The 11819-nt window shown below is 45.9% G+C and overlaps 1 protein-coding gene across 2 annotated transcripts in view; it reads right to left on the minus strand.

The window, feature by feature from the left end:
* The window catches only part of ankrd50 (ankyrin repeat domain 50), a 32882-nt gene extending 21069 nt beyond the window's left edge, over positions 1–11813 (minus strand). For both annotated transcript variants that reach the window (XM_031866894.1, XM_031866893.1), the window contains exons 1-2: positions 11771–11813; positions 9261–10384 (exon numbers count right to left, since the gene is read on the minus strand). In XM_031866894.1, coding sequence (XP_031722754.1) covers positions 9261–9766 — 506 coding nt within the window. In that variant the 5' untranslated portion in view covers positions 9767–10384; positions 11771–11813. The remainder of the gene's footprint in view (positions 1–9260; positions 10385–11770) is intronic.
* Positions 11814–11819: the final 6 nt, after the last annotated feature.

Raw genomic sequence — 11819 nt, forward strand, 5'->3', positions numbered from 1 at the left:
CCACATCTCCCTGCAACATGAACATTAATGTTTGAATGTGAACATCCATTAAAAAGCAGCCCTGTGGCATCCGGCGATAAAACGAACATGATGTAAAGCATTCTCCACCAAGCATGGCATCAATACTCGGCTGAGCACAGTTTAAACGCTACATTAACCTTTTATCAACGCCGAGCTGCAAGCCAGACGTGGAATCTACTTGCTCCAGTGCTAACGTTTAACTTCACACCTAAACGCTCGCTGGAGCTGGATGGCCAACACATGCACGTTTTGTTCTCTAGAGTTATGTTTGTTCTGGCAAGACCTCTGTTGCGCTGTGACGGCCACCAACAGTTTTGAAGCAAACCGTAAGACGTCGGTTTGTTAAAAATGTCCCAAGACTCATAAAATGAATCTCAGCTCAACTGGCTGTGATGAAAGGATCTGAGGAATTCATATTAGAGACATTTTAATCTGGCTCTAGGTTCATTTAACATTAAAAAAGGGGGGGCTGAGAAAATCAATTAATCAAAACTTGATTAGAGGGACGGCTTCAGGGCATCCCAGGTTTTCCACGGGTAGCCGCACATAAACATCGGTCACCTTCCAGATGACGGGACTCTTCACTACTCTTCTCATATTGCACTGACATTGGTTGTAAGCTTTGTCATAAAACACTAAAATACCGTTTTAATGAGACCTCCCCTGGATGCTCAACAGTCTGTCACTAAGCCTGTGGCTCCAAAGACATTCCCTTTTAAGTATCTTCCGTTTCACCCATAGCTCATTATGCTTCAGCACATCCAGGCAGGGATGGCTGGGGTGAAGGTCTGTGTGCCTTCAGTCCACAGTACAAGGACATCTTCACAGAGACTTCCTCTTCAGTTACTACTGAGAAGTGTCAAAGCCTGACATTACATTAAAGGATTCCCTAAAATGGAGTCAGAAGTGTGATAACACATAATGTTATGTATTAGTTGTAATACCTTTTACCTCACTGCAAAAAGCTGGAAATCAAAGGATTGCTCCTCTGTTATTGATGGACTGCTCATTTCAGCACTAGATGAAATCCTCCAAAATGTAGCTCCCGCTCTAGTGAACATTAACTGCACAGTTCAACTTGTTTTTGCAAAGCTTCTACAAACTTCAGCTTGTAATGAAAACTTTTTTTTCCAAAGCAGTTTGAAGCCTCAGCAGGAAAGAAATGCGTGCAACGTGCCTCCAACCTTCACGCTCTGTCGTCATGTTGCTCAGCCTTTCAGTAACAGAGTCAATTACTCCATCAGATGGCTGCAGCCCACAGAGAACCTGCAGTGCCATCTGGGAGCCTTGCCAAAAGGAATGTCCATCCACAGGGGTGATTGTGTGTGTGTGTGTGTGTGTGTGTCTGAGGCCATGTTGCTTACTGAGACAATCAAATCCACAGTGACAGCAAGTGGGCAAAACAAAGGGACATTCTTCTCTCACAATCCAGCTACTCTCGGGCTGTCAAAGAGTCAAAAGACGAGAACCGCGGACAAAGAAAAGTCCGCGGGATGCCGGGGACGGAGAGAAAATGAGCTCAGGAAAAGCTGATTTAGTTTGCCAGACAAACCTGCAGCATACCTGAGCCAGAGAATTAAAAGTTACTCGGCCACAAGCCGTGCTCTTGGACATTTGTACCAACTATTTTGGTTCTCGCTCAAGTGCTCCACATATGACCGAGCTGATGCCAATTTCTATTTAAGACAAGGAAAAAGGGGGGGGGGGGGGAGAGAGAAGGGGGATGTGAAATGCATATAATGCACTCCCCATCTGTCGTGTTGTGTTCGCGGCCGTCACTCCCACCACAATGTGCAGAGTGGAGCTTTCAGTGTGACGTTTGGTGAAGATGTCTGGGCTGACGGGGCAGCGGCAGGCACGGAGCCAGCGCCTCGCACATTTACACGGCTCGTTTTATGGAGCGGGCGCACAGTCTGAAATCCACGCCACATACCCAAACACCACCACATAAACACTGACAGGGATACGGCAGAGAAAACAGAGGGTGAGATGTACGCGTCATGTCCGGCTTCGACACTCCTCTGTTGATGAAGGACCGGCCAACTGGTGAGTGGAGCTTCAGACCGACCGCCACAAAGAGCGACACCGACAAAGCTTTCCACCACGATCGGTAGAAAACCAGAGACGGAGGAAGCCTGCTCAGCATCTTTGCAAAGTTGGGACAGCTTACTGGCATGCAGTTGAAAGATAACAGCTGAATCATGCACCGGCTCAGCCGAAGTGAAAGAGGCAACTATCTTACAGATTCTTCCCTCGTACCTCCTTGTGAGATTCCTACATTATGCATAACGCTGCCGCAATCAACTTGTTCAAAGTAAATCAGACTGATGAGGACAATAAGAGCGATGTGCTGAGAGCAAATGTTCTGAACAGCCCGGCCCAGACTCTTTAACTGTATTCTCCCCGGTACATCGGCCATATGCTCTCGTTATCATCCCCCCCGCACAATCTGTTATCATCTCACTCCAGTTGTATCTGATTGGACATAAACTCCAAATCTGAGGCTTCATTACAGTTTTTGCAGAATGGTTATGCGTTGAATAAAGCTTGTTCTTTAAAGCGTTTTCATAAATCACGGGTTTGATGCAGAGTGGTTCCAGAGAGGGAGAGAACAGACATGTAAGCTGCAGACAGACATATCTACATTCATTTGCGCCGAGAGCCTTTCATTAGATGGATAACCCTCCGAGGACGTCAACCTTGCAGCAGTAAACGAGTTAGTTTTTTTTCTTCTAAAATACAGAAATGGCCATTACAATCATGTGTTCACAACGACTGAGTGGAGAATTGGGCAACGTTTCAAAAAATCCTTCTCAAGCTGGAACAAATGCATCACGGTTAGACACAAACGACCTTAAACCATGCCGACATTGTTTTATTTTTTTATTAAGTACACAATTGATCAACATCTCTCCTGACATGAAGCCACTCTGCTAATATTTCATATCTCAGTGAGCCGTTTAGCTATGCGGCTGAAGTTGCAGTTTGGAATTTGTGAAGCTCCAATTCTGACGACTTTCTCTTTGAATGTTTCATCTCCTCTGTTTTTTAGCCCCAGTAGCTGCCAATGGGAGTCTGTCTATCCACGCTTTGATCCAGACTTTAACATCTCAATAACTACGGCAAGATGTGTACAGATAGCCAGCAAATGATAAAGGGCCAAACTAAATTATAAATTATATATGTCCTGATTTAAATAAGGACTTTGTTCACTCCAGACAAATGTATAAATCAAGGGAGACATTTATGGAAATTGCATCGTATTAGAATTGATACAAAAATAATGATTTCAGCACCAGTACAACAACATTCATGAGGATACCCAGTCCCGCTCTTAAACTCTCAGCCATGTTCCACCTCCGTCGGTCGACGGCAGATTACTTCACATACTGACATAACATCAGCAAACTCCAATCACTGGTGAATGGTCCTGTAAGTATTTAACAGGAGCTTGTTTCTGCCGTTCTTTAAACATGCTGGACAATGAGAGAATCTGATCTCGGCTTAATGGCTTTGCACAATCAATTCTGCGATGGATGCCGAGCAGACGAAATGCCTCCAGCTGTCTGAGAAAAGGCGCCCTGCAGACTGCACGGTCAGGGGGAGGAAGAGAGGTGTGTGTGTGTACTTTTAGTGCACGTGAGCATGACCCGCTTCTCTGCACTGCTCTTATACGACGGCTTTTAGCCCCCGTCGTCTGGTTTCACACCGTCTTTTGACTTTTGCCGTAGTTTCTACTGTTAGCGCTGTTAGCACCGTTAGCTACGCCTGCTCGGTCGACGCCATGTTGAGAGCTGCTGAGAGCCAATCGAAATGTCCCCAATCTCTCGTATTGTCCACCTTTAAAATCAAGAGATCTATAAAGTAAAATTCTATATTTTTTTCCATAAGTATTTCGGGACGATTTATTGGTGGAAGTGGGACAGGTATAACATTTACTTGTATTTACATATCACCAGTTTTTGTTTTCCTTTGATACAGTCAAAAAAAGAAAAACAGACCAAAATATGTACAAAATTCTAATGAAAAACATAAATTCAGCCTCTTCAATCAGCAGACAAACGTCTTCACCGTTATAAAGCAGCCTATTAATGATTTGCTAAAGTGTAAACACAGCGCACACTTGGTTTGTGGCCAGCACGGCACACATACTTCGGATAACTATTCCAAACCCCCGAGCTCTTCCCAGCCCAGACGAGGTGTGCATTCATGGCCAGCTATCCAACGCTGTCAAAGGAATCTGAAATTTCATCCTTTTCAACCCCCCCCCCCCCCCCACCACAGTTTGTCTCCGAAACACTCTCTGCTCTCCTCCAGCTCTCCTCACACACCGTCTTTGTGTGCAAAAAAAGCCTCAACACATGAATACACACTTTGCACGAGGATTTCAACACGGATAGGTAAACCTACCGCACGGTGTTCAGACTGGCTTTGCATGCAGTGATTCAACAGATTTCTGGTGACAAAGGGCCCAAGTGTGAGCTGTCTGGCTCAGACACGTTATAATAACATAGCGCTGATACAACGAGACGACCATCAGGAAACAGTCTTTTTATATTTGATAAAAAGCTCTGAAAACACATTTTCTCAGTCGGCTTCTTGATCCAAAACAGACGAATAAATTGTGCCAAAGTCAGAGCAGGACTGAGATTTGGGCTTTCTGTTTGCTGCATTGCTTCTCTCACTGCTTTCAAGAGGGCGGACTCAGTTGGGGGGAAAAAAGGCGATGTCACAAATATTGTGTCGACCAATCAGAGTTCAGCAGTATTTGAATCAAAATGTGATGAAAGTTGTGGGGTTGTTTGCTTATGTTGTGATCAAACCACACCCACACAGCCCATATGGAGGAGATTATTAGTGTTTAACTCTTCATAAACAACAACTTAAGAGCTTCAGCTTTAACTGTTGCTTATTTAGTAATGAGTATGATATTATTATGAAATATTAGTCGTGCGAGTGGTTCTATTTTCTCTAACGATTTGCTTGCTTCCTTCTGTGATTATATTTTAGAGACAAAGTCACAGCCCTCCTTTGCCTTCATGAATGAGTCGAAACTTGCATCATCTCTTCCTCTGCGCGCTATCACAGGAGCATGGTCACCATCATCCGTGAGCTTCATTTATTGAGTGGGTTACCAACACTGTGAATGACTTATGTTTGCCCACACAAGCATGTAGGCACATCCACAAACAAACCCTCACACACACACACACACACACAGAGAGAGAGGGAGAGAGAGAGAGGCTGGCTTCAGATTGCTGAGTCATCGTTGCAGCCGCACCAGTACTGCCATTTCTCCTCATCTGCTCGACTGGAGTTGATGCGTCACACTGGGAGCCATTTCTTTCTAAAACGTGGCCCTAATCTGCAGCGAGTTTTTCCACAGCCGCGCACCACATGAAAGGCGTGAGGCCGCTTTCATTTAGCATCCCTTAACCCCAATAAGCGGAGTCAAAAAGTCAAAAAGTCGACACAAAAGAAAAAGAAAAAATACAAAGCTCCCCCACACACTATAAAAAAAATGTCTTGGTTGGTTTTACTTGAAACTGAAATGTGCCCCAATTTGAACTGTGTTCAAAATCAGACTGGAATGTTTTCCACTAAACTCACATTATTAGCAGGCCTCCCTGTTACGTTTAGATCACAAGAGGTCAAGACAAAACATCACTTTTATTTTTATCTCTGGATTTGCACCTCACGATTCCCAACATTTCCAAGATGCTGTAACTGGAATTCACGTGTCAAAATGTACTGAAACAAAAGCTAGCTGGAAGCCGCTAATGTCTCGTTAAATGACAACTTATAAAAGCCAAACAATCTCCACGTTCACTCGAGGCTACCGCACTAATCAAACTAACGTCACTACTTCTCTCAATTGTCAACGGTTATTTGGAACAAAGCAATACGCAAAGTATTACAGAGTAATGTTTGATGTTGCCACCGCGACCCGACCCCGGATAAGCGGAGGAAAATGGATGGATGGATGGATGTTTGATGTAGCTGACAGAAAATCTTTTCCAAAAACATTTATACCCTGTAAAAAAAAAAAAAAGAAGAAAATCGGAGCTGCAGCATCAATTTCTTCCGCGGAACCGCTCAGGGAATAAAACACTGCCAACAACCTTCAAATCTCGTTCACAAATTTAAGCCTCGGTCATTCATCATTTCTGAAGTCCGTGCCCTTTACGGAGAAATAGAAACTTGTCCAGCTGCAATTCAAGCTCGACTCATGTTCAGTGGAGAACAGCCCAACAACATAAGGTCACACAAGAACTAAAAGGCGGCTTTGTCCCATCAGCAAAAAAAAGAAAAACCTGTTGCCTTTAGTTTGACCCACACGGCTGGGTTAAATCCACCTATTTGAAGCCAGCTCTTTTGTCCAGAGAGGAGGGAGTGAGGCATGTTGGACGGCTGGCTGGTTGCTCAAAAAGTCCCAAATTCATTCAAACTGGAGGACTCCAGTCAAAACGGGGCAGTGGCCTTTGATAAAGCTAAGACAGAGACTAATGAAACAGATGGTACACTACCAGCCAGGTGTCGAGCCCGTCAGAGTGATGGAGATGTGAAGCTATATCAGCTTGTCTGGTAGAACAGAAGCAGAAGAAAGGCAAAGTGAAAGTTGAGACCACCTTTTATCTGCAGAGCTGTGGCCCATGGCCTTTGCTGACGGGCTAATGCATCACATTACTTTTAGTAATATGTGAAATAAAAATGCCTTCTAGTTAGGCTGGGCTGGCTGAAATCAATGTAACAGTATTAGTTGGTTTTATATTAAATATTAAGGCTGTAACTGCTGACTTTTACTATTAATCTGTAATTGTTTAATTATTTGATTAATGAATCAATAAACAGTAAAACAAATTCCCAATCACAGGTTCATGTAGCCCATGGTGACATCTTTAAATGAATATATATAACATCAATCAACATGCCCATCACTGACTGTTGGAGCCATTTCACAGCTGGCCAATGAGGGGTGCTGTGGGCGGGACATAGCAGTCTGATGAAGGGTAGACTCATTTGTTACAGGTGTGTAGCACGGCGAGGTCCATGAGTGGGTGGCGTACTTTTGTTAAAGCTTATCAATAGATATGTATATGTGACTTGAACGTTTTGGCTTTTATAAAAAATGTTGGTGACAACAAAGGACAAAGAGGCAACGGAAGCATCATGTGATCTACACCGGAGCCACTGAGCAAAACAAACAAGCATCAACACTGAAGATTAAGAAAACCTAAATATATCCACATGTAAGAAGCTGGAACCAGTAGATTTGTTTTAGTGCATCAGTGCATATAAATGTGAAGATAATTGATTGATAGTAACATTAAAATGTCTGTGCTTGCAGACGTTCGGATGGGGAGAGCAGTGATGGCGGTGCACAGAGTGGACGTAGAACCGTGTCTGAACCGGTTTCAATGTATTAACACAAGACTGGTGATTACTATCAACAAACAGACTTGTTTGTCTTTGACCAGGCTAGAGAATTTGACGGGGCCTCTTGCATTCACTCACTAGCTTACATCTAAAATCACAGCTGGAAGGGGGCTGGGGGGGGGGGCAAACATCTGTGTTAAACAAGGCCCTCTTATTGAGTGAAGCACAGGCCACAGTCTGACCAACACTCTGTGAATGTTTTATCCCTGATGGAAGTTAGTGGTCATCATGTTTGAATAACAATAAAGTTTTACACCCTTCCGTTTCTTGCTCCGTTTTTATTTTCTATGTCACCGTCAGACAACAATCTTGGCTTCCTGAAGCCAGATAGCATCTAGTACAACGGGGGAGTCGCTGTGATTATTTGTGTGCTTTGACGGAGCGAGAGAAGTCCGTCCCAGCTGGGTTCGTCTCCGTTTATGTCACCGTGACAACCTGCCTTTTTTTATCTGGGAGGGTCAAACCGAAGTCACAGTCATCGGTAGAGGCTGTATGATTACAAGCAGATGACAAGAGGAGCGCTCACTTCTGAGGGAACGAGTGTGTAAAAGTGCGTGGGCTGAGCTGTTGACTCTGGTGAGCGTTTAAAAAAAAAATGATTTACCTTTGCTGAACGTTTGACCTACTTCTCCCCCCCCTGTGTGTGATGTTGAGATGGTGGAATAAGCATGACCAGATGGCCAGACAAGAAGCGTGCATGTGTGTGTGTGTGTGTGTGTGTGTGTCAGTGCTGCATTCCAGCCGGTGTTGCACAAACTGCGCGACCTATTCGGTGTAGACGAGTCGTGCGAGGAGCCCGCATACACACATGCAGCTCCTTTCAAAGCCGTCTTGCCTACAACAACAGTCCATCTTGCTCGTGTTACATGCCCGGGCAGGCGGCCGGTCCAAGTCCACCGGCTTACTGTACTTCAGTTTCACACGTGCACTTCATCTTTTCTGCAGTGCAGTCACTTGGGTTCAGTTGAGTCAGTCAGCAAGTCCGTCGCAGTTCAAAAGCTCCTTCCCTCGAGAGTCTCCGGCCACCTGAGCTCGGCTGCAACTTAAAAACATCTGACCCGAGCGGGGACAGTCCCACCCGGCATGGCACAGCAGGGGGCGGGGGGGCAACAAAACCGTGACATCAAATAAGTGGAGGGGCTGCTGAGGCGGGGCTATGCGACGAGTGTGAGCAGTCAGGGGAGAAAAAGGGAGGGGGGGAGGAGTGCATCGGGGTCAGGAGGTGGAGGGGGAAGGGAGGGGCTGGCTCTGCATTTCACATTTCTAGGCAAATTCCTAGATTTCAAAGTTTACCTGGAACCACCAGAGGATGAAATGTGTTCTTCTTTCAGATGTTACTGACAATCCTGTACAACCAACGTGTGCCACTGCAGGGCTGCAACAATATGTTGTCTGTATCAGCAATTCACCAGATGCTTTGTTTGGATTTTTCAATTATTCATTCAACCAATGTCAGAAAATAGAGAGCTTGTTTTGTCCAAACGACAAAACAAAAGTCAAAGATATTCAGTAAATAATGATACAAAATTGAGAAAAGCACAAAATGCTCATAATTGAAAACCAATTGTGTGGTAGTTTTTCTTGATAACTGCATCAAACAATGGATTGCCAAGATTGTTCTCAATCAATCCTCCACTGATCTCCTACAAATTAGCCAGAACTTCATGGATCAGTTCCTTCTCTGTCTCACAGCGGGCCGATCGGTGAAATAATTCCTCTGTAGTTGATGGTAAGTAGCAGGAAAACAGAAAGTGGGCTGTGTGTATTTGTGTGCGTGCGTGTGCGTGTTTGCTCGTCCTTACCTCTTGAAAGCCTCCGTGGGGTTCCTCTCACACTCTCCGGGCTGTAAAGTGCTCTGCACAGCCGGGTCGCGCACCTTCTCCTCGTATCCCGGCACCAGCCCGCTGCGGCAGATCTGAGCCACCAGACCTCGGATGAACCCGCCGACGCACAGCGTGTCCGAGTCGTCTGCCCGGCAGAAGTGGAACGCCAGGCCCTGCTGCTGCAGGCCCCGGTGCGTTCCCTGGGCTGACGCGGGCCACAGCAGCTCCGTGCACAGTGCGGTTTTCCCGCTTCCCGGCCCCCCCACCAGCAACACTCCCCAGGAGCTACCCGACTTGGTGGATCCCGCTGTCAGGGTGCCGGGGTTGGACGCACCCCCGCCGGGCGTCAGCGGCGGCTGCTTACTGGGAGTGCTGGTCACTCCGCTGAGGCTGTTGGTTTTCTCCTGGAGGCAATGCTGGATCTTGTGGAAGACCCACTCCCGGCAGTAAAAGCGCTTCCCCTGCAGCAAACTGGTTTGGGCCATTTTGATCTGGTGCTGCTGTTCCACCTATTCCTCCTCTTCATAGGGGTCCCTGCGCTCCGACCCTCACATTTTCAACTCCAACAAAGGTCGGCGGTAAATTCGAACATCCATGTTGACGGCTGAAAAAAAATGTGCCTCTCAGAAAGCAGGTTGCAGTCTAGCGGTCCGTGGCGTTGACGTTAAGGAGACGCAGGAGTGAAGGAGGAAGCAGAGCCGCTGCAGATGGCAGGGAAAGCAGCCGAGCTATGACGCGACACAGAAAAATCTGGGTCAAAATAAAAAATGGAAATCAAAACTGAGGCTCAAACCATAGATTTTCCACCAACTTTTTCCACAGCTTTCCCACTGGTTGAACTGAGTGCTCCTTGTTATTATGAGTGTGTTGCTTTAGCATGGCGCTGGGCATGGCAGGGCACCCGGTTCTTGAGTGCATCCACTGGCGAACTCAAGCCACCGCCGCTTGATACAATTAGCCATGGGAGTTGCTGATATATTTCCGCTCAGGCATTTCAGATGCGACCGGGGGTGACCAAAGCGTGTTTCCATTACATTAACACGGAGGGGACTTGCCAGCGTAGAGTCAATTTCTACAATAACATACTAAGACTGGCTCTTTTCCTGGAAAACAAGAGACAGAAATAAAGGCTAAATTAGGACACATTTCAAACAGAAAGTAAAGCTTCACGCACAATTACCCATCCTGCCCAAGGAGATTGTTTAGATATGATTTACAGTCTAGGAGGCAAATGTGCACATTTATCAGCTTTAAAAGCATATCCCATACAAGCGGCAACAGTTTGCACAATATTGTTATGGATATTTTCCAAACCCACAAAGAAGGGTAAACTTCCTGCAGCTACAGAAAGGTAGGTACTGTCAGTTTTTTTCCTTTTTTCTCCTCTGTGCTTTCATCTTCCTCAACCCACACCAGCTGCCTGCCCTGCAACTAAATTCTTGGCAGGGGTTCGTCCAGTTTCTCTAGTCTATCCACTGATCCCCCCCCCCCTCCCTCCTCCTCCTCCTCCTTCCTTCCTATGTGGCTTTAAATCCCAACACAGTCCACATCCGTCCTGAACTGCAAGGGGTGGTGGTGAGGGACCCCCTCTCCTGCATTTACAGGGGTCGTTTGCATGGAAGGTAACCCCACCTCAGGCTCTAACAGCAACTAGAAAGCTCAGCTGAATCCAGAGTGAGAGTCTTGGATTGGGAACTGCGTTAAGTGCCACGATGATGGATCTCTTTTTAAAAAAAAAAAAAAAAAAAAAAAAAAAAAAAAGGAGATGAAATTGAAGCATCTCGTGATTTGATTTCTGATGATTTTTTCATTTTTTGGGCTAACTGCAGTTTAAGCGCCTTCATCACAGTCTACTACTGCTTCTCTACACTGGAGCTAATGCAAAATATTACCCAGCGTCTACAGCCAAGAAAACGCGCACGCACACACACACACACACACACACACACACACACACACGCTGGTTACTTTGTAACGCTGCCAAATAACAACACGGGCTGCGATATATGTCCACCTTTCTGCGTGTTAGTATTTCCTGAGGCGCTCCCTGCCTCCCAACACAAAGCTCACCACATTAATATGACACACATCAAAAAGGGTCAGTGGTGTTTTGAGGCGAAAAGGCGACACACACACACACACACACACACACACACACACACAAAAAAAAAAAAATCAATGAGAGCAAACGACATGAATTCACTCCGGTGGATAGAAAATCAGCACAAGTCTTTTGTATGGCCGCACAAACCTCACCCATTTCAGATGGGATACAGTTTAAACCTATGGGGGCTTTAAAAAAAAAAACAGTCCAGACTAGCTAACAGTTGCGTGCTTTTAAGAGAAACCCCATCAAAAAATGAACGACTACGGCCTGCCGTGTCCAAAACTGTTCCTTAAACTTCAATGTAGCCAATTGTGGAGCGTTTCACTGTTTTCGCTACAGTTTCAGATATCTCTCTCAGCCCCCCAAACGGTTTTCCTCTCACCTCTTGCCGATTCCTCCTGGTGTTTGGGGGGGGGGGGGGGGGGGGGGGC

The sequence above is a fragment of the Anarrhichthys ocellatus genome, unplaced genomic scaffold, assembly GCF_004355925.1.
Source record: "Anarrhichthys ocellatus isolate YVR2014 unplaced genomic scaffold, GSC_Weel_1.0 scaffold37, whole genome shotgun sequence".
In the NCBI taxonomy this organism is placed as follows: Eukaryota; Metazoa; Chordata; class Actinopteri; order Perciformes; family Anarhichadidae; genus Anarrhichthys; species Anarrhichthys ocellatus.